The sequence below is a fragment of the Saimiri boliviensis genome, chromosome 11 (assembly GCF_048565385.1).
Source record: "Saimiri boliviensis isolate mSaiBol1 chromosome 11, mSaiBol1.pri, whole genome shotgun sequence".
NCBI lineage: Eukaryota > Metazoa > Chordata > Mammalia > Primates > Cebidae > Saimiri > Saimiri boliviensis.
In genome coordinates, this window is record NC_133459.1 from 102,832,290 (window position 1) to 102,859,536 (window position 27,247).

Below are 27,247 nucleotides of genomic sequence, written 5' to 3' on the forward strand. Positions count from 1 at the left end.
AGATCCACCATGCCTGGTCAAGTAGACCCTCTTAAGACCTTATCAAGGAAGTAAATTAAAAGAAAAAAATTCTTCTTTTAAAAACCATCAATAAATGGGACTTTACATAATTACAGTATTTTGTAAAGACTGATAAGTAGAAACTTCTCAAGAGTGTTCTCTAGACATGGAAAGACAGGTTATTTCTATTCACCATCAAATTATTCAGGTATCTACATAAATCATTCCTTCAAATACAGCAACTACAGAATTTTAATAACTTCTGGTGCTAAAATCGTATATCTATTTTCTGTGAAGTGAGATGTTCTAGAAATGTTTGTAATATTTCTCACACTACCACTTAAATCCCACATCATTTTCAGAAGCTCATCTTCACCCTAAACTTACATCATATTAAAAGAATAAGTTTAAAGGAAACTTTTGGAAAACAGTTTAAAGTTAAGTAGCTATGTTAAAATTTTATAATTTGGATTATCATCTTTCTTTGTCAAAAACAGCAGTATCAGCTGGGTGCAGTGGCTCACCCCTGTAATCCCAGTACTTTGGAAAGCCAAGATGGGTGGATCACCTGAGGTCAGGAATTCAAGACGAGCCTGATCAACATGGAAAAACCCTATCTCTACTAAAAATAGAAAAAAATTATCCAGGTGTGGTGGCACATGCCTGTAATCCCAGGTACTTAGGAGGCTGAGGCAGGAAAATCACTTGAACCTGGGAGGTGGAGGTTGCAGTGAGCCAAGATCGAACCATTGCACTCCAGCCTGGGTCACGAGAGTGAAACCCTGTCTCAACCAACCAACCAACCAACCAACCAACCAACCAAATCCAACAGTATCTTAAAAGCAGTATATTAGAAATCCCTTATGTAGGACTTGTCTATCCCTTAAAAGGTTGATCTCATAGTTCCAAACAACTGTCAACTATTTCAATTCTATAAAATGCTAGAATCCAAACACAGAGAACAGAGCACAAGAAACCTTAACAATTCATCAGCTGTGTGATTTGAGGCAAGTTACTTAACCTCTTTGATTTCTTGTTCCTCAAAATGGAGACACAAGTACAATCTGTTTCTATGGCTATTGTGAGGATTAAATGAATAAATTTATGTAAACCACTCAGGAAAGTATATGACACATAGGGAGTATTATATGAGTGTCTGCTTAAATCATTATAATCATTACTATTACTAATTGAAGGCTCAATGTTCCAAAGGCAAAATAAGTCAACAAAATCCCTCCATTTTATAAATTAAAATAATTTGTATAATATTATATAAAAAGTTTATTAAAGAGTATTTGTTTTAAAATCACAAAAGGTTACACAAGCTAAATGAAATACTTTTTTTTTTTGAGTCATCTAACAAAGATGGTGCTCAAAACTCTCTTGATTTAATAATCTAGTGGTTCTGTAATTTGACAAACACAGGACTTGGTGTGAGATAGGAAATTTAAGCCCTGCTGTTCATTGTTAATTCCAATTTATTGCTCATGCTTCTGACTTCATTGTAGGAAATGTCTATTTGTGGATTAGGTTCAAAATTCACCAAATACATATAAAAAAATCTTCAGAATATACTTTATTAATAAGCTCATAAAACCAAATGTGAAACCTGTCATGAATGAAAAGATAAAAATAGAAAGTACCTGAGATTCATGTGGAATGAAGGAAATATTTATTTCTTTACATCTTCTTATTGACTTGGAGCAAGAAGCCTTAATTTTGTTAAAGAGATTATCAGGGCAAACTGAGGGGGGAAGAAAAAAAAAAATCAAGCATATAGTTCCATCCAAATGTTTATTCCTTTTAAATAAATCATTCCAACATCCCGGAACAGTTATACATAATTACTGGCTTTCACAAAGTTATTAAAGGACATAAATAACATAAAAATACTGTTTTTTGCTTTACAAAAGATATATATAGTCAAAAAGACTATAACAGAAATGCCATCTTTCCCATTCCCATCCACCATTATCTCAGATGTATTGCCTTAAAGATCTGCTAACAGAGTAAACTGAAATTGTTAGGAAGAAAAATCATGCCCAAGCTTATGACTTAATAAATAGCAGCACTTTCAGGACATCTTAGAAATTTATACTACTTTCCAAATTGCCATTTAGTGATCTATACTACAACCACACAACACAAATGGTTAATTTTTCCTTGAATTAAAGGCAGCTTTCTAACATTAGGAACTTCTAAGACATTATAATACTAAGTTCTGGAACTTAGAGCCAGTGTTTTTCCCCTTTCATCAAAGAGTTTATCACTCCATTAGATCTAGGTTAAAACATCAACCATTGGCTAACATGATATTCTTCAGCCTTAAGATTCCATAAGTTAAAACAAGGTTCATATTCATTAAATTTCATCAATTTCATAAACATGACGCTCTGTATAATAAGATTACATTACAAATACTTACGGTGTGATGTTTTTAAAAATGCAAACTATTAGGCATGAGATAAAAATTTATAGGAAAAATGATATATTACTAAAGTGAGGAACCTCTAATAGCAGAGACCTACACTTAACTTAGATAAATGATATTTTTATTTTGAAGTGTATTATGTAACGTGTTAACATAAAACAGAATTGTATGTGTCTTTGGACTTCTCTGTGATTCTTTAGTTGCCAGTTTTCTAAGTGATCATATGGCAGAGTAAGATAAATGTGATAAGTTTCTCCCTTTATATTTGCCAAACAGATGGCTGTTTTCTTCAGTGCCCTCTCAAAAGGTCTTTGTTTTTTTTAACTAGAGAATCAAATCCCTAACTGAAACGCTGATTAAAAATATTTCTTCCTGTCACCAGCATAGGATTTGAGAGCTAGCCCCCTCCACCTGTCCCTCACATCCCAACAAAATGATTGTCTTTTGAAAGTAGCTGGGAATAGTTTCTTTTAATTTTCTATCACCTCAACATGAATTAGGATAGATATAATCTTACATTTTTAGATTCTTTCTGGCCTAATTAGAATACATGATAAATAGAAAATCACCAGGACTGAAATAATATAAAAAGTAAGCACTTTAATGACATTTTGGGCTGAAGGATTTTTAAAAAGTAGACACTTTAAAACTAATGGGATTTTAAACAATGAAGCAATAACTTTTTAAAAGACTTACAGTCAGTGAAGTATATATATGCTGTTTTATACTTGTTCTCCGATTTACTCCCAAAATCACGTAAGAAACAATCTACAGACTTAAAAAGAAAGGTTAGCGATTAATACACATTTTATTAAATATTAATTTAAATATGTTACCTTTTAAAATAAGTAAGGTTATTTTATTTCAGTGATAAACCAAATCCTTACTGGCTAAAAGTTTAATTTATAAACTGATTTTTTAAGATGCTATGTTCTCCAGCCAGTGATAGCTAATTATGTAGCAAAGTAACAAGAATAAGGTAATATGGACCATTTTTGGTTTTGGAAAAAAAAAAAAAAAAAAAGAGTAAGGTAATATGTATGAACATGGCGCTCTTAATTGGCAATGAAGTGGTCTAGAAAAACTGAAACAACACAGAAGACAAGAGTACTGGAAGATAACAGTTCAAGGAACTAGAAACCAACATACTATAAGTATCATCTACATGGATAATGAAACTGCCAACACTTACGACTGGACAAGTGTTGAAGTGAGAGACACTGACTGAGAAGCTTAAACTATCAAGTGATTAGAAAGACCCAAAGCTTGGTAGGTGACTGCAAGAACGAGGAATACGCAATTTTGTATCTGGCTTTTGTCACTTAACATTCAAAATGAACATTTATCTAGGTCACTGACAACTCCTAAAAAAATTATTTTTAATGGTCACATGGGTTTTATTTATCATTTTATTCATATATTTCATTCATATATCATCATATGGTTTATTATTTATTAATGCTAAAATTTAATTAGACTTATTTACTGCTAGAAACTTAGCTAGACCATTTATTTATTTCCTAACAATAAATTCTAAAATATAAAACATTTTTTCAGGTTCTTGATAAAAAATTACCAATTATTTTCCAAAAAGGCTGTATTAATCTATACTCCTACTAGCAGTATATGGTAGTTTCTGCTCCATTATCCACTGATAACCTGAATAGCTAGAATGTGATATATATACATGTACACATATACACACACCCATATATACATATTTTTAAATCCCTCTGCCAATTTGCTAGATGAAAAACGGTGCTTTTAACTTGCATTTTTTCCAATCACAAATTTTCTTATGGAATTATATTACAGATAAGATATAAAATATCATTAAAACCCACTAGCAGTCAATATGTAGTGACCAAAAAGTAAGTATCTGTTTTTGTTTTTAAATGTCTGCTAGAGTTTTTTGAGAAGTGAAATGAAACAGAGATTGCCAAATTAACATTTTACACGGGAATAAGTGAGAGATCAGGTTTTCAAAAATGCATTCTGAGATACTGCACAGAATAAAGGAATCTTTAACAGTTTATTTTGCTCTAAAAGGTTGGCATCAAATATGAGTTAGGTCATAGAGTCAGATTATAAACTAAAGAATTTCCATTCACATAAAATATATATATACACACATACATATACACCCATCTTCATATATACATACAACTATGCTACAGGAAAGTCACTGAGACAAAGAAGTAATCCAAGACTATAGATTATTTCTTTTACCTACATTTCCATCCCCCCAAATGGTATAGTTCAATAGGAACTGCATGAAAAACAAAACATACAAAGAAATGTTATTTTATACAATATAATTCTGCTTTCATATATAAGGAAAAAAGGAATCCTTTTACTTATATATTCTCACTGGGAAGAATGCAAATAATCTTCTAACACAGAAAAAAACTGTCCTCAGCAAACTAGTTTATGGCAATATTTTTCTATTAAAGCGTACTTTATTACTTTCAATTTTCTATTAGTAATGCATAACAATGGTGAAATATGATGAACCTACTTTTTAAAGCCTCAAAATACTCACCTTTGATGTCGGAGTGATGAAATAAAGAGCTTTCATTTGTCTGACAGGTTCACGATTCTTATGAATATTCTCTACAACTGACAAGAAAAAAGGCCATTTTATATGACCAAATAATTTAAAAATAAACTTAAAATAATTTTAAAATAAACTTTACTTTTCATTTATAATATGAAAACATATTTACAAATAATATGGAAACAAACACATTTACTGGGTTTAACATTTTATTTGTCTTCATTCAATACGTTTAAAAATCCCGAAGAATGAAAAATGTATCTTCCCTGTGTGGCTAAACCTTGGGCTGAACTGCCTTCTCATCATAAGGAGAAAAAGATAAAGCGGTTACTTCATAGTTAGGTAGGTCTAACAGCATAAACAACGTGACATGAAGAAACCAAGAAAAGGCATCAAAAATTAAATGTTGTTTCTTTTAAAAATATACTACTATAATAATAGCAAATATGACACCAGATACTAGACTATAAGCACTTTACATGAATTATTCACTAAAATTCACAATAACCCTGCCAAGTATTTTACAAATGAGGAAACTGAGGCTTAAAGAAGTAACTCAGTGAAACAGGCAGAGTTCTAACCCAGATTTGACTCCAGAACCCAAGTTTTTACCTACCACAATGCTGTTTAAATAAATTGCCAATTAACTCCTATTCTTTTAAAACCACACATAAATATTTATAAAGCATTTTTCAACAACAGAATGTCACTAGAATTTAGTTAATTATATTTTTATTATGGAAGTTAAGAAGTTTGTAAGATTACCTAAAGCAAAGTTAATATAAAGTTATAAACTTTGTCAAATTAACTATTTAAAGCTAAATATATATTTCTTAAAACTAATTTAAAGTATCCTTCAACAAATCCAGAGAGCCATCTTTCAAGATTCATGTTGACAAAGGGCCTAGAAAGAATTAACGTTAATGTGACAGGCAAGAGAGGTTACTGCTGGACTTCTTTTTTAAATACAGTGGATTTCATTTTTACATTCCTAAATGTATATTAGTAATGTATAGGTGTATCATAGCTTCTACTAGATGAATAATATTTCTAAGGAAAAATTTACTCTTTTTATCTCTATTCTCAACTATTATAAATAAAACTATTTGAAAAAAATTAAGGTTTAATCTGTGTTCATTTATTTCAATTGTTTAATACTCAAAATGGAGTATCTTACAGTCATCTTATGCTATAGATACTATTTTGTTTGGTGAATAATGTGCATGTTAACACACTGAAAATACTGTGACATGATTTAGGACATAGGCTCTGAAAATATTCTGAAATCTCTTTATTATTAACAGAAAGTACCATTTCTCCATTCACTGAAAAGCACATATCTATCAAACGACTAAGAAAAACAAAGAGAAAGTTCTTTAATAGTGAAAAAGAATCATCTAATTCCCAGTCTTTTACTTTTTATTTATTTTTTTGAGATAAGGTCTGTTTTGTCACCTAGGTTGGAGTGCAGTGGCACAATCAGGGCTTATCGCAGCCTTGACTTCCCTGGCTCAAGCAATCCTCTTGTCTCAGTCCCCCAAGTAACTGGGACTACAGGTACGTGCCACTATGCTTGGCTAATTTTCTGGAATTTTTGTAGAGACAAGGTCTCACTATGTTGCCCAGGCTGGTCTTGAAACTCCTGAGCTCAAGTGATCTTCCTGCCCCATCTTCCCAAAGTGCTGAGATTACAGGCATGAGTCACTGCACCCAGCTTCAGTCTTTTTTTTTTTTTTTTTAAGGCTTTTACACTTGACTTTATTCTCCACTGAAGTAGCAAATACTGACAGAGCATTTTATTCTTGATTTTGTTTTTTTGTTTGCTTCTTTTTTTGTGTGTGAGATGGAGTTTTGCTCTTTTTGCCCAGGCTGGAGTGCAATGGTGCGATCTTGGCTCACTGCAACATCCACCTCCTGGGTTCAAGCGATTCTCCTGTCTCAGCTTCCTGAGAAGCTGGGATTACAGGCATCTGCCATCATGCCTGGCTAATTTTTGTATTTTTTGAGAGACGGGGTTTTTCTCCATGTTGGTCAGGCTGGTCTCGAACTCCTGACCTCAGGTGATCTGCCTGCCTTGGCCTCCCAAAGTGCTGGGATTACAGGTGTGAGCCACTGCACCTGTCTCAACTTGTTTTTTTTTTTTTTTTAATTCCAAGACACTACTAAATATTTTCACAAATTACCTGAATGACAACAGAAGTTTGACCACTGAACCTGCCAATGCCCAGTTTCATAGAGGGATTCTCAGAATAGCTAATGTGGAACTCAGAGGAACTGTTTTAAGTTAGTAATTATGACTACAATTAAACCATAGCAAACTTAGGTGATTCTGGCAGATATCAAAAGCATCCCACAACAGGGAGTGTTATGATATACAGTCCTATGAAATGCTTCTCAAAAATAGCTTTCTGTTTCCAAGTAAGTTTAGAAAACTGAACACTATCATTTTACCCAGGGGATCCACTTATGCCTTGGCATATAAAAGACTCTGAAAAATCCTAAAGAAACCTGTTGAGCTCTGTTTAGTACTGTTTCCTAAATATACAGGCCACGGAATCCCTTCCTCGAAGAATATCTGTCAGTACTGAGCATACAATACGAAACAATGGTCTACAAAATGTGATAAAACCTCCCTACAGTGCATAATGGCTCTGTAGTTCCACAGAGCTTTTACATGTTATCAAATGGTTCTCACCCTAATTGCACATCAGAATGACTTTTCAGAACTGAAAAAACTTAAGTGGCTTAATCAATATTTCACTTATCCAGTAGTAGAAAAATCACAGCTTTAATTTTCTAATTTCTAGTTTAGAGCTTTTTACACTGAGGATCAAAAAGGCTACAAATTGAATCCGTAATCAACAATAAAGGTTATTTTAAGGCTGGGCATGGTGTCTCACACCTGCAAGTAATCCCAGCACTGTGGGAGGCCAAGGCTGGTGGATCACTTGAACCCAGGAGTTCAAGACCATCCTGGGAAAACATGGTGAAACCCTGCTTCTATCCAAGAAAATACACAAATTAGCTCGGTATGGTAGTGTGTACTTCTAGTCCCAGCTACTTGAGAGACTGAGATGGGAGGATTGCTTGAAAGTGGGAGGAGGAAGCTGCAGTGAGCCAAAATCATACTACTGCACTCTAGCCTGGGTGACAGAGTGAGATCCTGTCTCAAAATAAATAAATATTTTAAAAAGATTATTTTATGTATAAACATCAAAACCAAAATATTCTATGATTAGGCTTTCTTGAGAATACTGGGTATACTTTTGAACTTCATTAAGTTAGGAATGACAGAGGGTACATAAACTCTATTAGGATCCAAAATATAAATGAATTATATTTCACTTGGAGCCTCAGATTCCTCATTACAAATGACAGTATTAATATCTGTCTTCATAAGGTTGTTATGAAGACTAAATTTTAATAAGTGAGTTAAAAGATAATGAATTAAAGACAACATGATTATGAATGTTACAAAATATTGTTATTTCCCTCAAAACGTAATACAGATTAATATCTCAATAACATAATCCTGCCTAGTGGAAGATAACTTCTTGTGACATGATTTTTTATTCAGAATATGTAAGTATTACAAATTTTCATACTAAAACTGATTTAAACTTATAATTGTCTCATTTCTAGTAATAAAGATAAATTTACAAAGTTAGCATTATACATTTGTAAATATGTACAAAAGTTGATTTTATGACATAAATCTTGATATCCATTTTAAAGCAATACATGAAACCATAAACTAAATCAAAATACTGAAGTAAAGCTAGTGTATCAATATACAAAACTGTTATATATGTAAAACATTTAAAGAACAACCTCAATAAGGCAATTGAGTTAGGCTTGGTTAAGGGTATTAATTATACATCTCAGCTGAGGGGGAAAAAAACTGACAGAAGATTCAAAGAATGTTAAATCCAATTGTTGTGGCTACAGTAATTTTTAAAAATAAGTTCCTTAGAAACACAATTACTAACTAAAATTTCTTACTTCAGATCTCCCCAATTACAATTAAAAAGTGTTCATGCCAAGAATAACACTTACCAGTAATACCTTCTTCTAGAAGATCTGACATTTTGCAACACGATGCCAAAAGCTTAGTGGTAAATTCATCTAAAAGCATTATCTTAAAACAAACACAAATTTAAAAATACGATAAGCATCCTATTACCAAGAATTCAAAAAAGAATGTTAATCATTAAACCTTTTAATCCCTTTATAACATAAAATATCAGGACAGGAGGCAAAATGATCTCAACTCATCTTTTATCTTGCATGATCTAGAGATTTTCTCAATATATGTGCATACAGTATTATACATAAGTAAGCAAACAGAAATATTCCTAATTTGAAGCATAGAGCTTAATTTTAAACCTACATTATGTTTAACATCAAATTTTCTTAAAATTTCAACTGCCAGTTGTAGAACAATTATTGCTCAAAGCACTGTTTTAAGCAATTTCCATGGATAAACTCACCTCATATTTACAGTTACCATATAAAGTATTAACCATCACCATTTTTATAAACAAGGAAACAGGCAGAGAAAGGTCAACTTTTGCAAGCAGCCACAGCTATTAAGTGGTGAAGTTAGTATTTGAAGTCAAGTAGTGTAATTCCAGACCCTATCTAGTCATCCCTCGGTATCCATGGGGGTTTGAAGACCCCTGTGTATACCAAAAATCCATGGATGTTTAAATCTCTTATATAAAAACAGTGTTGTATTTGCATATAACCTATACACATCCTCTCCATATGTCAAATCATCTTCAGATTACTTATACTAGATACCTAATACAATGTAAATACTATATAGTTTTTATACTGTATTGTTTTTAAAGTTTGTATTATTTTTTATAAGAGCAAGGTATGCAAATTCTACCTTCCATTCGCCTTCTTTCCTGCAGTCATCAAACACTGTTGCTTTTATCTCTGTTTAAAGAAGAAAGGAATTACTTAGGAATTAAATCAACAGAAACATAGTAATAGACTATTCAAAAGGTCCAAAATGGCTAAGAAAAAAATCCAATTTGAAATTTGTTAAACTACGTAAAAAGCATACATGTGGGGGACGTTCTCATGTGAGACCCCCAAAAGGCGTGGGTCTCACTATACGGTGAGCTTGATCCCAAACACAGTTTCCTACTGGAGGCAGTCGAGCTATCAGAAAGAAGGGACTGAAAGATGACTGATCAGTTTCTAATATTAACCATGATATCGTTTGGGCTTAAACTATGCGGTGCTGCTAGACTAAGTGACTCCCTACCAGCAACCAGTTTCTGCTTTTAACTTTTAATAGCTTTCACCTTTTCTTTACTTGCATGACTGCCTTGTACCCTAGATAATGGTTTAACTTTGGGGATATTTGCAAAGCAAATGCCACTTTACGGATGGCTTTGATCCCAGACTCAGAGACTCCTGAATGGGGGAGTTGAGATAAGTTGAGTCAGGAGCAGACAAAGGAGAATCTGGTTAAAAGATATTCTGATGAGCAAAACCAGAAAACCTTTTCACATGTGAGTCCTAAAACAGGATCAAACCAAAAATACCTGCAGCCATAAGGAATAATGTCTGGATGTAAATAAGCTTTGTGATCACAGGAAATTCTATTACTTTTTACAACCACTGATTGTGTATCTGACTTCTCTATTGTATAGGCCATGTAAGGTACAGATTTGCATTTCCTCTTGCAATGACGTAAACCAGAGCAAAGAAACTGTATTTATTCCTGGCCTTTTGAAAAAATAAATTTGCTGTTTTTAGGCACGGCCTATACAGCCCTCTAGACCCCCGCTTTCTGTCTCTTTTTTATTTCTTTAAGCTCACGCTCTCTTCCAGGTTTTGGGACCCTCTTGCAGGTCGAGAGATCCCCGGCAGACGTGCCGTCCCTACCGTCCCCGACACATATGTATTTGTTAAACCCTAAGGAAAAATCCAATTCTAATACCTAACCTATACAGTACATTTAAACTGTAAACAATTTTTAACTTTAAAAAGTACTGTAAAAAGGGTTACTCTATTTAAGTACATGAACATATAGGGAAAATATTTCTAAAAGTGTTACCTGATTTGGTTTTTCCTATTCTACTTAAGTCCCAAGTAAAACAGAATGAAAACAAAAAACCCACAGGAACATCCTTAAGTTGCCCATTGCTAAATTACATCTGACAATCAAATCTGCATAAACATTTTTCATACTGATTTACTACAATATGCTTTTCTACAATACATATCACAGAATTTGGATACCAATATTCAGTCTTGATTTATAATCAATAAATATAAACAATGATTTTCAAAATTAATCTAAATACATTTTACAAATTAGTTCACTGATTTGCAAACATTTTCTATTATGTATCAAATAATACATGTGGATAATTTACACAAATACCTGTTCTTCTACTTAATAAAACAATTTCCCACGTTTACTATGTTTTATTAATGTTCAACTGATTTTAAAATCTGTAGTAATACATAAAATATAATTAAAATATATAGTAACCTGTTTTTTAATTAATTCCTGTTAATAAGATGGTTGTATCATTAACTTAAGCTTTTCCGTTTCCTAATTTATATTTAAGTTAATACTTTTGGGAAATTTATCAGCAAGTTTTTGATAATAAGTCATGATAAAAAAATGACAGCTCTTATATCAGAGGGTACAAATAATAATAGTTACTGTGGTACAAGAAAAAATATTTGGTTTTTGTTCCCAGTTCCTGGCACAGAGCTCCTAAAGGCTTTGGAATCTCCGGAGTGATAGTGTCTCTTTGGTCTGTGAATGAAATGACTCTTGGGTGAGATACCCCTATACGGCTTTAGGCTGAGGGCTGGTCACCAGACTAAGCCATGATTAGAGGGTTGGACCCCCACCCCCACCCTGCATTCCTTGTGAATACATGGTTTGGAACTTTCAGCCCCACCCCGGGACCTCTAAGAAAGGAAGAGGGACTGAAGATTGAGTTCAGTTACCAATGATTTACATCAATCATGCTTACATAATGAAGCCTCCATAAAAACCCCTTAAGAGAGTCTGGAGAGTTTCCAAGGTGGTGAACAAACCACGTGCCAGATAGAAGCTCCATGTGGATAGAAGCTCCTATGCTTGGGGCCTTTTTGGACCTTACCCTATGTACCTCTTCACCTGGCTGTTCATTTATATCTTTTGTAATAAACTGGTAACAGTAAGTAAAGTGTTTTCTAAAGTTCTGTAGACATTCTGGCAAAGTAATGAACCTGAAAGGGAAGGAGGGTTGTGGGAATCTCTGACTTTGTAGCCAAGCCAGACAGAAGTGTACATAACCCAGGGACTTGCTACTGGCATCTGAAGTGAAGGCAGTATTGTGAGACTGACCCCTTAATCCTGTGGAGTCTGACACTAACTAGTGTTCCTAATGAACTAGTTCCTAACTAACTGGATATCCTACAATCATTTCAGTTCTCACACTAATTCATTTATCCTACAATCATTTCAGTTCTCACACTAATTCATTTGGTGTCCAGAGTTGGAGAATTTGTTGGTGTGAGGGTGGGAAAAAAAACCACATATTTGGTGTCAGAAATGTTGTTAGTAAAAACAATTCAGTTATTTATAGTCATTTTCAGAATTGTGATTTGGAAGATTTTATTGTGATTGAGAAGATTTGAAAGTGTCAAGAAATATCAGCTAACTATACATTGTTTGCTAGGAGGAGTATAGTGTTACATGGGAATTACGGTAAATGTCTGAAATATTTAACCATAATTTAAGCCAAAGTCACTGGCTTCTGGAACCTTTGCCTCTAGAACAGGCAAAAATAAAGGATTTTCTCAGGCAGAGCTCAGATACAGAAATATTATGCTCCTTTCTCTTTCTTTTTTTTTTTTTTTTTGAGACAGAGTGTCGCTCTTGTTACCCAGGCTGGAGTGCAATGGCACGATCTCGGCTCATGGCAACCTCCGCCTCCTGGGTTCAAGCAATTCTCCTGCCTCAGCCTCCTGAGTAGCTGGGATTACAGGCACGTGCCACCATACCCAGCTAATTTTTTGTATTTTTAGTAGAGACGGGGTTTCACCACGTTGACCAGGATGGTCTCGATCTCTCGACCTTGTGATCCACCCGCCTCGGCCTCCCAAAGTGCTGGGATTACAGGCTTGAGCCACCGCGCCCAGCCCCGCTCCTTTCTCTTTCTAAGCTAGCTTCATTCCTCATACCTCAAACAAGCTGAAAGTTGAAGACATTTGCTTGTTTTTATATTAGATTTACGTCTTTCTCTTAAGAAATGAATGCTTATGGAATTTATGATGGAGCAGATTGGAGAAAGGCTCCCTAAGCAGAAGTCATCTCATTATAGTCTTTGAAACCTCAGAACTGCATTGGCCTAGATGGTAGAAACCAGCCACATCTAGCGACTGAGCACCTGAAATGTGGCCAGTCTGAACTGAGATATCCTGTAAGTACAGAATACACACAAGACTTCAAAAACCTTAGTACAAAAAAAGGAATGTAAAAAATGTATTAGGTCAAATATAATATATTAATTTTACCTTTTTCTTTTTACCTTTTTAGGTGACTACCAGAAAATTTAAAATTACATACGTAGCTTGCATTAAATTTCTAATGACAGAACTGTCTTGGAATCTGAAGATAACTTAGATCTGTGTCTGCCAAAGGAAAAAAAAAGAAACTGAAGATACCTGGAGGGTCAGTGTTATTGTCTTAAAAAGAAAGAACTAGTTTTTGGGGATAGGAGGGGCATCCATGAAAAGTGACATAGTCACAGGTAGACATGTTTAGAGAGGAGTCAAAGAAAATCATATCAACAAATACTACAGCACTAAGAAGGTATTTCCTTTAAATACTAATGAAAACCATTTGACCTTATATCCATTTCTCTAGCATCCTAAATATGGATATACCCCAAGACTCAATTTTCTTACCTTCGTTCTGCTTGCTCTCAAGCAAAGGTTTTATTGTGATTGGGAAGATTTGAAAGTGTTTGACAGATGTGATAGGACAAGCTCTGCTTTTACTCAGAGCAAAGGTAAGACAATTTGCTCCTGTGGCTGGTCTCTTCAGAGACCACATTCATCATCAAAGTTTCATCTATCATATTAGTCTTTCAATTTTTCAACAGTCTTACAGCCCTTCTCTCTTTGAACTTCAATCATACAATACAGATTCAAGTACCTACATGCCACAAGTTGAGATTAGAGTACCCTAAAAACTGCTCTAGACTTATTTCTCTAAGTATTATTGTCATTTTCTTAGTCATTGTCTTTGGCTATTTCCTCCCTTCCCCCCCAAGCACCTATCAGGCATATTGATGGTTCTCGTAGCTGTAATTTTTCATTGCCACTGTCACCAGCATCGACTGGATTCTTCTCTCTCACTGAAGTACTGCAATAGAATCCTATCTGAATTTCCTGCTTTCTACCTCAAACACCTTTGCCATTTCAATCAATTTTTCACACTGCTGTCAGAGTCAACTTCCTGAAATACAATCCTTTGTTTATATTAATACACACCTCAAATGCTTACTCTTGCCCACAGAATGAAATCGAAACTCTACTACTTAACTTTCTCCACTGACTGGCTTCTACTTAATCTCTAAATTAATCGTCCACCAGTCCAAATGCTACCCAAATAATAACTTCATTTATTTTTTTTGAGACTGAGTCACGCATTGTCAGCCAGGCTGAAGTGAGTGGCACGATCACTGCTCACTGCAGCCTCAACTTCCCAGGCTCCAGCGATCCTCCCACCTCAGCTTCCCAGCTGGGACCCCAGCTGGTCCCACATGTTACCACACCTGGCTAATTTTTGTATTTTTGGTAGAGATGGAGTTTCACCATGTTGTCCAGGCTGGTCTTGAACTCCTGAGCTCAAGTGATCCATCTGGCTTGGCCTCCCAAAGTGCTGCAATTATAGGCACAGGCCACTGTGCCAGGCCTTATGCTAGCTAGCTAGCTATTGACTGACTGATTTAGAGGCAGGGTCTTGTTCTGTCACCCAGGATGGAGTGCAGTGGAACAATCAATGCCCACTGCAGCCTCAACCTCCTGGGCTGAAGGGATCCTCCTGCCTCAGCCTCCCACGTAGCTGGCAACATAGGTGCATCACCACACATGGTTAATTTATATATTTTTTGTAGTGATTGGGTCTCATTTTGTTGCCCAGGTTGGTCTCAAACTCCTGGGCTCAAGGGATCATCTCACCTTCGACTCTCAAAGTGCTAGGATTACAGGCATGAGCCATAGTATCTGGTTTAGAATTTTTATTTTTTATTTTTTTGACACAGAGTCTTGCTCTGTCACCCAGGCTGGACTGCAGTGGTGCAATCTCAGCTCTCTGCCTCCTGGGTTCAAGCAATTCTCCTGCCCCAACCTCCTGAGTAGCTGGGATTACAGTTATGTGCCACCATCCCTAGTTAATTTTTGTATTTTCAGTAGAGATGGGGTTTTACCATGTTGGCCAGGCTGGTCTTGAACTCCTGACCTCATGATCCACCCACCTCCATTTCCCAAAGTGCTATGATTACAGGCTTGGGTCACCATGCCCAACCTAGAATTTTTATATAATCTTTTTTATGTTTTCTAAGTTACCACTTAATTTTTAAAAGTCTAACCCATACTATCCTATATTTGCTCTATACTTTACTGTCTTTTTATATTTTAGACCTTTATAATGAATTTTTAAAATTTGCTAGAGATGGACTAAGATCATGCCTAAGTATTTAAGAGGAGCAAGAGAGTACAATTAAAACAAACAAACAAAAAAAGATATTAGGCAAAAAGCCTTAAGACAGAAATAATCTGCAATAAAAACCTAATAGCAAATATTTATGTCTCAAACAAAACAACATAAAAGAAAGCTACGGCATAAGAGAAAACTATCAGGAATACAAGCAGAAATAAAGAAAATACAACAAAGTGAAGATCTAAAAAATGGAATCATGGAGAATTCAAGCTGAAGAAAACATGTTGAAGAAAACGTAGTCCAAACCCCTCATGGTTTAAGTCAAGAAACAGAAGTATAACCTGTATGGAAACCAACTTTTGCAATGACTAGTTCTGTATGAAGAAATAATACACCAAGCTTTTATAACTAGTGCATAATGACAATGTTTTTGAAAATCAAATAGCAAAAGTAAAAAGTCAGACTTGCAGGCCATAAGGGAATTTATATTCTCAGAACACTAAAACATGTTATTAAATTCCTAATTATGATTCCAACAGATTCTGCCTCTGGTCCAGGTTATTCAGTGAACAGGTAAGAATCTTTATAAAAGCAAACCCAGGGACCTGGGGTAGGAGAAAAAAGCAATAATCATCACGAGTCAGCTGAATAAAAACAGACTGAACTGTGAATGGGAAAGACCACCCAGAGCTTTCAAGATATAATGATCAAAAATTGTATGAAAGCAGAATATATAAAAACTAAGGACTACTGTAAGACCAACTAAACATATACAAAAGTAAATACTAAAGCAATTATTTCTAGGTAGAAATGTAGTAAATTCAAGATTTATTCTTATTTATTTTTTGAGACAGGGTCTCACTCTGTTTTCCAGGCTAGAGTGCCGTGGCACAACCTCAGCTCACTGCAACCTCTGCCTCTTGGGTTCAAGTGATCCTCCTACCTCGGCCTCCCAAACAGCTAGAACTACAGGTGTGCACAATTCAATATTATTATTGAAGAAAACACTACAATAATAGGTACGGAGGACTTCTCTTAAACATAACAGTGTAAGGGTAAAAAGCCACCATGATATAATTATTTGGTGGTGATGTAATTCAGAATACTGGTTACTCTAGAGGAGAGGATACAGTTTAGACTGGGAAGGGTAATTGGGTGCTTGGAAACATTTTTTATCTTGATCTGGATGATAGTTACATGGGTTAAAAAAAACTCATCCAGCTGTACACTTACCATTAGTGCACTTCACACTAACATTACACTTAATTAAATCTTAGAGTCACTTCTCTTTAGGAACAAGAAAATTGCTTCCTCTCAGCATTGTTTAATAGAATGCCGAAAATGCTGGTGACTATTCCTTGAGAAAGAAGGAAAACAAAATCATTTTTAATGGTTCCCCATTGCCTACAGAATGTGGAAATAATATAGGAACCAGGCCCTTCATAATCTGGCTCCCATCTACCTTTTGGTCTATGTTCCCCTATTCCTGCAATGAATACCCTGTACTCAATCAAAAGGAATTGTTCCCTCTTTCATAATCAACCACTTACTTTGTCACCTTTGGGGTTTGACATATATTTGCCTCAGCCTGTCAAAATCCTACTACCTTTCAAGAAACATCTTATATGTCACTTCCTCTTGAGCCTTCCCTGACATCCTCCTATAGAGGAAATAATTCCTTTTTCCTCTCTTCTTCCAAAACTTCATACTGCTAATACAGCACTAAGTACTTATGGACCTGTCTTCTCCCACTAAATTGTTAATTCTAGAAAATCAAAGAACAGAGTACATACTCAATAAACACTGATTTAAATACATAAATGACCGTGTAAATATCCAAAAATTAAAAAAATTTTGCCCAAAATAAAAGAGAAAGCAATCAGAATGAAAAAAGATAAAGATACTGTAATTGATTAAAACAAAAACATATGATTCTATGTATGCTTGTATTTGCATTAAAAAAACTTGTAGAAGGGATTTATGAGAAACCTAAGAGTGACTGTCTCTGGAGAGGAAGGCTAGGGGTCTGGTTGAAGACTGATTTTATTTTTATTTAAAATTTTTAAAATTTAATTTTACTTTTTTTTTCTTTAAAGACAGTCTCATTATGTTGACCAGGCTGGTCTTGAACTCCTAGGCTTAGGTGATCCTCCTGCTCTGGCCTCCCAAAGTGCTGGGATTACAGGCAAGAGCCACCGCACCTGCCCATAATTTCTTTTCCTTCCTGCTCTCAAGATTTTTTGTCACCTCAAGGTATTTCAAAAGCAATTTAAAACCTTAATTACGAAGATTTTGAAGTGGCATGAAAAATGTTGAGTCAATGTTAGTTGCTTAAAAAAGGAAGTCACAGAAGGACAGATAATAAAAAACGTGGTTTTTTCTACAGGCGGAACAGAAGGAAAATGTGAAAAAGGGAGAAACCTTATGATTCAATAAGAACTGGCTTAAATACATATATGCTGATGTTAAGCACATATATATCTTGGAAATTATTTATACAACACAATTTGTTACCCATTTTCACATAAATGTATTTAAATACCATTGTTTCAAAACATCCCCAAATCTTAAGTCAGCCATGTAAATCCTGAAAAAGCAAATGCCAACCTTAAACTAATCTTTTAAAAGATAATTTCATATTTTTCACCCATTTATACATTTGCTAGTGCGTGCTCTATGTTAAGCACTATCCCAGTTACTAATTTAGATTTTTAATTTTAGACAAGGAACTCTGTAACCTCCAGAATTCTGCTAAATCATTTCTGGTTTTTGTTCAACAGGTTGGACTAAGAAATACTAATTAGAGGTTATTCCCTTTCCACTACTAGGCCATAACTATTTTGAACTCAGCGATGCCAAACAGATTCTTATTCCTGTTGGGTGGTTTCATTCTTTGTCTAACCTGCCGGACCTAAGTTTGGAGCGATGTTTATGAAAGTTGTGGATGATACCGCAGAACATCAGTACCCAATAAAGAAATCCGGTCCTAACAGCAGGGAGAGGCTCCGAGAGTGTTAAAAGTAAAAGGGAGGGAGCAGCTCTGCTCCGGCTAGGCAGGAAGATGTCACGGCGGGACACCTGGTCATTCCAATGGTTCCTTCTCAAGAACTTTCAGGAAGTTGGCTCCTCTCGGAATACAGAAGAGGGGTCTGCTGAACAGTGAGGGTTTTCGGAAAGCACGGGTTGATACCAACACGAGTGAGCAGAAGAAACAGTCCTTGCAAACACCAGCGTGGGGAGGAGACAGGGGCGGAATAAACAGCGCCCGGATTGTCTCGGATGGAGAGACATCCCCAGCTGGTGGGACGCGGGCGGGAGCGGACAAGAGTGGGGAGCTCAGCCGAGGACGCGCGCGGGGCCTGCGGGAGGGAGAGACGGTCCGAGGCAGCTCCCCCAGGGCGGCGCTTCGTGGCCAGAGCTCGGCCGAGGCCAGGGGGTGCCGGACACCAACGAGAAGGCCGCGTCCTGTCGCACGCAGCCCATCCCTGGTGCTGGCGAGGAACAGGGCAGGGCAGGAAAGCGGGAAGAAGTCCTCTCACAAGTCCCAAAGCAACAAGTGCTCGCGGCAGCCCCTCAAACAGACCGCTGGGCTGGGGATGCAAAATGAGGCCCGAAACGCCGTCCTCCCGGTCCTCCCTCTCTCAACCCCTACCCCACCGCACTCACTCTGCCACACGACGCTCTTCAGCCCCCTCTCTGCCACCGGCGGCGCCATCTTCCCAGCACTGCGGAACAGCACTCACCACCTTCCACTCCCAACCTACTTCGGTCGTGGAAGCGGCGTCGGGGGGGCCCCGCCCCTCACTGCGAGGGAGGCCCCGCCCCCTCTCGCGGACTTCGCCCTCCGGTGACGTCACGAGCGTCTGCAAGGGAATTTCCGCCCACTCCCGGACGGAGGCTGCGTAGCACGGGCGGAACCTTCTTGGGAAGTCGGGCGCCCCCTCGTGGGAGGCTGCTGTCGCCCGAGGTTAGACGTCCTGTGGTCTAGGAACGCTAAGCGCCAAATCCATCTCGTGAGTCAAGGCCGGCTGTGAAATTCCGAGTTCACACATACACGAAGATATCCTCCCCTTTACGGAAGAACCCTTCACTTCGCGAGGCGATTCCTAACAGACTTCACTCAGTAGCCAATCCAGCTACCCCATGGAAAATGTACTGTCGCCCAAGATTCCATTCATTCATTTTTCAAGGTCACAGTAATTGCATAGAACTGTGAGATACGCACCAGTGTGCCAAGAACTGTGCTGGACTTTTATGACGCTCAGAGAAATGAGAGGCCGACTTTTCCCCCTGAGGAATTTTTAATCTAACTAAAGAGCACAATTTCTGGAATGCTGCAGGTCGTAAATACTTGGTTTAAAAAGGGAATGCCTTAATGATACGATATAGGTAAATGAACTAAGGAAACAATAATCATTTATTAACAAATGTATGCAAGCCGGGCGCGGTGGCTCAAGCCTGTAATCCCAGCACTTTGGGAGGCCGAGGCGGGTGGATCACGAGGTCGAGAGATCGAGACCATCCTGGTCAACATGGTGAAACCCCGTCTCTACTAAAAGTGCAAAAAATTAGCTGGGCATGGTGGCGCACGCCTGTAATCCCAGCTACTCAGGAGGCTGAGGCAGGAGAATTGCCTGAGCCCAGGAGGCGGAGGTTGCAGTGAGCCGAGATCGCGCCATTGCACTCCAGCCTGGGTAACAAGGGCGAAACTCCGTCTCAAAAAAAAAAAAAAAAAAAAATGTATGCAGCAAATGTAGGGAGGGCCTGTTAATGCTTCAGGATCTAAAATTATCGTTGAAAGTTGATTCACAGAGGAGGAGATCTGGGCTCGGAAAGTTTAGCAGAGATCTGTTTACTAAGATGGTTCTTTTGGGACTTGAAATCAAAGTCATCAAACATGAATCATATCAATTTAGTTGCTGAGAGCCCTAACTGTGAGATAACCATCATGACATTGGCAGAAAGTAGGCTTTCCTAGAGGGATTTGCAAAGAACCAGTGGCTATAAAGTTCAAGCTGGTCACACAGGGAAGTAGAAGTTGTTCGATACTACTGCTACTACTAATGTCTAATATTTACTGAATTCTTACTTAACCATATGCCAGGCACCATGTTAAGTAGATGTAATGCCAGGCACTGATCCCCAAAGCAACCCTTAGAACAAGGAATCTGAGGCTTAGTGAAGTTAAGTAACTTGCCAAGGATGCACTTGGCGGTGGAGTGGGAACAAAGATCAGGCTTGTGCTACACAGAGAGCATCAGAGCAGTCTGTGGGGTAACCTGTAATTTTTAGAAGAGTAAAGGAGAATGAAGAATTAGAACAGGCTGGGCAGGGTGGCTCACACCTGTAATCCCAGCACTTTGGGAGGCCGAGGTGGGTGGATCATGAGGTCAAGAGATGGAGACCATCCTGGCCATGATGGAACCCCGTCTCTACTAAAAATACAAAAATTAGTGGGGTGTGGTGGCACGCGCCTGTAGTCCCAGCTACTCGGGAGGCTGAGGCGGAAGAATCGCTTGAACCCAGGAGGCGGAGGTTGCAGTGAGCCGAGATTGCGCCACTGCACTCCAGCCTAGTGACAGAGCAAGACTCCGTCTCTCTCTCTCTCTCTCTCTCTCTCTAGTATATACATACATATATATGTATATATATATATACACACATATATATACATACATACATATATATATATATATAAAATAAAAATAAAAACGGCCATCACATGGGTTCTGGCACAACCTATGGCATGAGTGGTTTTTCTGTTCAAGGCTTATATGGGAATGGAAGCTGGAGCCCTGACCTCCTTTAAAGCTACTCTAAATGGATTCAATTGCTCAATTTTTAAAACAAATTCACATATGATTTCCCTCTCCCTTTTCATTTAAAATTAAGTTCTGGGCCGCGCGCGGTGGCTCAAGCCTGTAATCCCAGCACTTTGGGAGGCTGAGGTGGGTGGATCACGAGGTCAAGAGATCGAGACCATCCTGGTCAACATGGTGAAACCCCGTCTCTACTAAAAATACAAAACATTAGCTGAGCATGGTGGCGCGTGCCTGTAATCCCAGCTACTCAGGAGGTTGAGGCAGGAGAATTGCCTGAACCCAGGAGGCGGAGGTTGCGGTGAGCCGAGATTGCGCCATTGCACTCCAGCCTGGGTAACAAGAGCGAAACTCCGTCTCAAAAATAAATAAATAAATAAATAAATAAATAAATAAATAAATAAAATAAAGTTCTGCTTAGTTTAGCAGGGTGAAGCCCCAATCCATAAGAAAAATATGTGCCAGGGAAGATTCACCCTTCTGAGGTGAAGCCGCTTGCTCTGGAGAGCCATAGTAAGAGAGAAGAGGGTGATGGGTGAGGTGCCTCCATCTCTTACCCTTCAGGAGAATGACCACGTGCCAGGGAATAACACAGGGGCCCTCTGGGTGGGAAGTTTGACTCTGGTCACATGGAGTGCAGTTGTGGCTCATGCTCCTGAAGTCCAGAGTCCTTGGTAGCACTGCAGAAGAGCAGAGCAACCATGGGCTTTAACTGCACGCAGGCATAGGTCTACATCCTACAAATTCTGGCTCTGCCTCTTACTAGCAGTATGACTTCAAACACCTCTGTTTCATCACACTTGTGCGCTGAATATGAATATATTATCTCAAACCTTGCAACAGCCCAGCAAGATGACTATTGCTATTTTATAGGTGAGAAAACTGAGTCTTAGGGAGGTTAAATAAATCATGTAAAATCTCAAAATGAGCTAGGATCTGGATCCATCTGGCTCCAAGGCCATTGCTCTTTCTAGTGTACCAAATTGCCTGTCCTCCCATGCTGCCCAGTTTTGCATAAGCTCCCTGGGCTGTTTCTCTACATTTCCTCTAGTTTGCTTGCCTGAACAAATTGAAAAATGAATTTGGATTCCCTAAACGTGACATAGCAGAATGGAAGGTAAAATCTACTAACACTGGCCAGGGATGAAAAGTTGCTTTGTATAATTCAGAGCAGGTAAATGGCCAAAATAACCGCGGGTTGAATGTATAAGCATGAGTTAGGGCAGATCACTCACTCATTATCCTATTCCCAGATCTCCTCTAATAATCGATCACTTACTTATAATAATCTAGAGAAATATTTTCCATAAAGATGTCATGGATACCTAACATAAAGAGATGATACATGCTTGAGTTGATGAATACCCCAATTACCATGATTTGATTATTACACATTGTATGCCTGTATCAAAGTGTCACATGTACCCCATAAATATGTGCAACTACTATGCACCCATAATAATTAAAATTAAAATTTTAACTAAAAGATAGCATGAATTAGGAGGTCTAATCAGTGCTACTTACTTGTCTCCTTGAAACTTTGAACTGATTAGCCGCATGAACGTGGGTGGGCTACTTGGCTTTTTGGGGCCTCTTTTTCCCTACCTGGATAAAGGAGCGAATGTTATTATCTAGCTTTTTGGGTTATGAGAATAAAACGAGTATATGGAGAGCACTTACAAGCCAGTAGTTTGTGCTAGTTACATGTTAAGTAAACTGATTTTATCTTTACCCACTGTGGATCACATTTTCTTCTATGGTATTCTGACCAGGGCAGTTTAGCCTTCAATGTCTAGCTAGGTAGAGAGCTATTTCACTTTCTGTGACTTGGTATTTGTAGGGTATTAGATGTGCTCTCTGATGCTTCCAACTCCATTTTTAGAGAGCTATACCTTAGGCTTGTCTCCTTTCGTGTATATATGTTCTGGGGAAGATCTCTTATTAGTGACACATTATGTATCTCTGATCAGTTTCATAGAGAAAGCCTATTGCTTCGCTCTTGCAGCACACATTGATAGGAAGTTGAAAGATTAGAAAGGGAAGTTTGTTCTTTCTTCCACGCTTAGTTCAAACCTAACTCCATGGTCCAATTCCCCCTGGGTGGAGTTTTATGATTGTTCCTAACTACAGACATTCTTGGCTCCATAGCCATGTGTCCAGGGAGTAAGCACTGTAATATGTGTGTGTGTGTGTGTGTGTGTGTGTGTGTGTGAGAGAGAGAGAGAGAGAGAGAGAGAGAGAGAGAGAGAGACAAGTCCTACTCACACTTCCTACTCACACTTTTTAAATTAGGTTACTGATATTCAAAGGACAAACTTTTTTTAGGTATGAGAGATTTATGTTATATTTCATTGCCTTTCCTCTCCAAAGACGAAAAAAGTAAGTGGGGGATATGGCCAATAAGATTGATGGTCCTCCCCCCAAAAAATGCATGTATGTCAGTCAGCCACAGCTTGAGGCTCTCCATTTGACATCTTCTCTTATGCAGAAATCCTAACTACAATCCTTCTAGCAACAGGCTGGCAGCTCTGCATTCCCCGATGCTCCCACGGATGTCATGTCACCTGATGCTTTGGCTCAGCGAACCCTGCAGCAGCTCAGCTTTGCTCCTAAGTTGCGATGAGGGCGTTTGTTATCTCATGTTGCCCTGGCAGCTACTGCTATCCAACCTATACTGAAGTCCTGGTGGAGGTTTGTCTTGGGATAAGTGCTGTCTCCACGTGGGTGGCTTGACTTTCTGGGAGTGAACAATTTCCAGCCCCTGAGGGGGCCGCAGGCAAGTGCTGTTGTCAATAAAACACTCATGAAGTGGATGCGTTGGAGTCTGTGGTGTGTCTGGATGTGAAATCTCAGAAAGAATTTCTGCTAAGCAGACCGTTCGTGTTTCCAGGGTTCTCACAGTATGCTGACTCACACTGGCAGCCGTCCAGGGGACTTTCTGAATCCATTTCTCTCTAGAGTCTTCACATAGCAGATCTCCAACTGCTGTGCAGGTGAGGACACACCTGACCTTGCCCTCAGGAAACAGAGTCAGAGCTGTTCTTCTAAAGGCCAAAGGAGCTTTTCCTACACTACAGGCATTTTGTATTCTAGATTCTAGTAGATCTTTTCCATCTCTAATCACTAACAGTTGAGACAACTCTGCAAAACAAATGGGAAAACATTTTAAACAAAGACAAAAAATTTTGCCATAAAATCACAAAAAATCAATTTACATTACTCACTTTCTGTCAAGTTTCTGTTTTTATCTGGGGCTCACTGTGTCATTCTTCATTTCTCTTCCCTCTATAAATCACTGAAAAGGGTAAGGAAGGGAAGCAGCGAAAGATGCATTCAATATGCAGACATCTTCTTAAAAAGCACCAATGTCTGAGATTTCATGTGTTATTTTGATTTGAGATGCTATTTCTGCAGCACTTCATGGCAAGTAAACCTGAAACTATGACAACTGGCAAAGTGTTTAAACGGATCAGCAGTTTCTAACTAACCAGAGTGATCTCTCTCCTGCTTCACAAAACGAACCCTTCCAGAGTCTCTTCAATCCGAGTCTGCTGGTTCAAAACAAAGGCACTTTCCTTTCCACCCCTGGCCAACTTGCTGTGCTCCTCAGGGAACTGCAAAATTTTATTGACTTAGGGAGTTTTATAGGGGGAACATAAACCTGTTAGGCTGCTAAGTGTGTCACAGAGAGGAAACTTCCTCAAAGTTGCCCAGGATGTGCAGGTGACACTGAAACATTCAGGGTCCTAAAGATGAAGGACACCCCCCCTCCAGTCCCCACTCATGGTGTGATGTCAGGCACAAACCCCTCCCATCTATCTAGCTGGGGGTTAGAGCCCCATCACCTCAACAAGTTTTTTTTTTTTCTTTCCATTCCAACCTGCATCAAATTTTCAGCATTGAAATAGTTTTCTTGAATTAAAGCCGCGCTTCTCATACTTTAGCATGCATCAGAAGCACTTTGAGGGCTTGTTAAAACAAAGACGGCTGGGCCCTAGCCCCAGAATTTCTGATTCAGTAGGTCTATGGTGGAGCCTGAGAAACGGCATTTCTAAGAGGTTCCCAGCTGATGCTGATGCTTTTGGCCCCAGGACCACACTTACAGAATCAGTGAGTAAGTGTATTACGAGGACCAAGGTTAAAATGCAAATATCTTAGTTTTGTGTCCAATAATTTACATTCTGATTTAATCCTTATTCTCTTCTATGAGGGATTATTATTTATTCCAATTTTCAGATGAGGAAACCTAGGCTTAGAGAGAATTTACACAACTTGACTATGAGCAAGTGATGGTGGCAGGATTTGAATCTAGATCTCTCTTAAAAAGTCTGTTTATGGCCGGTGTGGTGTCTCACACCTGTAATCCCAGCACTTTGGGAGGCTAAGGCAGGAGGATCACAAGGCTAGGAGTTTAAGACAAGCCTGGCCAACAGGTGAAACCCCATCTCTGCTAAAAAAATAAAAATTAGCCAGGTGTGATGGTGCACACCTGTAATCCCCAGCTACCCAAGTGGCAAAGGCATGAGAATCGCTTGAACCCCAGAGGCAGAGGTTGCAGTGAGCCAAGATTGCACCACCGTACTCCAGCCTAGATGACAGAACAAAACTCCATCTAAAAAAAAAAAAAGTTTGAAAAGCTTTAGGATACTCCACGAGTCAAAGAAGACCCAGAGTCTTAGACCAGCAAGATTCCCATGGCTCCCCTTAGCATATCCAGAGGCTCCATGTCAGCCCAGGGGCCTGACTGGACTTGCCCTGTGTTTAGGAAGGGGAAATGCTGAAATTGAAGACAGCAATTTAGAATTTCCCCCTAGGTATAATGACTTCCATATGACCTTAGAAACCCTCAAATAATCTGGCTTACTCTTGTGTTTTGAGGGCCTTGCAGGATTTTTTTTAAGAGAGATTGAGCTGAGAGCAGGGGTCTCTCACTATGTTGCCAAGGTTGGCCTCAAACTCCTGGGCTCAAGTGATTCTCCACCTCATGCTCCCGAGTAGCAGGACTACAGCCGTGTGCCACTGTGCCTGGCTCCTACAGGATTTCTACAAGTATCTACTTCAAGAGAGTGGCAGATTTCAGGCTAAAGACTGAGCTGTGGCTAGGGAAGGGAATAGCCAAGATAAACTGAAGCCTAGAAGGACGGAAAAGAGGAGATTAGTGACCTAAAGCAGTGCTCCTCAAACTTCCTGTGTATCAAAATCACCTGGGAACCTGATGGAACTACAGAAGCACTTCACTGGGCTAGGGCCTGGACCTCTGTGTTCATCATTAACTGTCCAGGAGATTCTAACACACAGCAAAGTTTGAGAATAGTACCTAAGCGGTGCTACTCAGACTTCAACACATGCATGAATCACCTGGGGATTTAGTAGGTCAGGATGGGGCCCAAGACTGTACATTCCTAAAAAGCCCTCTGGTGATGCTGGTGTCTCAGTCCGTCACCCAGGCTGGAGTGCAGTGGTGCTATCATTGCTCACTGCAGCCTTGAACTCCCAGGCTCCAGCAATCCTCTCACCTCAGCGTCCCAAGTAGCTGGGACTACAGAGGAACTACAGGCACATGCCACCACACCTGGCTACTTTTTTCACCCTTTTGAGAGACAAGGTCTTGTTTTGTTGGCCAGGCTGGAGTCCAACTCCTGGGCTCAAGTGATCCTCTGCCTTGGCCTCCCAAAGTGCTGAGATTACAGGCGTGAGCCACTATGCCTGTTCTTGCCACCCCACCTTTTTTGTTTTTTGTTAAAACA

General features: G+C 38.5%; 2 protein-coding genes across 8 annotated transcripts in view; both read right to left on the reverse strand.

The window, feature by feature from the left end:
* Positions 1-19,488, reverse strand: part of STXBP3 (syntaxin binding protein 3) — a 76,206-nt gene extending 56,718 nt beyond the window's left edge. For all 7 annotated transcript variants that reach the window (XR_012512550.1, XR_012512547.1, XR_012512551.1 and 4 more), the window contains exons 1-6: positions 19,348-19,488; positions 9,883-9,932; positions 9,045-9,126; positions 4,974-5,050; positions 3,128-3,206; positions 1,644-1,744 (exon numbers count right to left, since the gene is read on the reverse strand). Coding sequence is in view for 2 of the 7 variants with exons in the window: in XM_074381310.1 (XP_074237411.1) it covers positions 1,644-1,744; positions 3,128-3,206; positions 4,974-5,050; positions 9,045-9,126; positions 9,883-9,932; positions 19,348-19,396 (438 nt within the window). In the remaining 5 variants the exon portion in view is untranslated. The remainder of the gene's footprint in view (positions 1-1,643; positions 1,745-3,127; positions 3,207-4,973; positions 5,051-9,044; positions 9,127-9,882; positions 9,933-19,347) is intronic.
* Positions 19,489-23,837: 4,349 nt separating this feature from the next.
* FNDC7 (fibronectin type III domain containing 7) overlaps positions 23,838-27,247 on the reverse strand; it is a 30,463-nt gene continuing 27,053 nt past the window's right edge. The window contains exons 12-13 of the mRNA XM_003933387.2: positions 24,725-24,795; positions 23,838-24,641 (exon numbers count right to left, since the gene is read on the reverse strand). Coding sequence (XP_003933436.2) covers positions 24,764-24,795 — 32 coding nt within the window. The 3' untranslated portion in view covers positions 23,838-24,641; positions 24,725-24,763. The remainder of the gene's footprint in view (positions 24,642-24,724; positions 24,796-27,247) is intronic.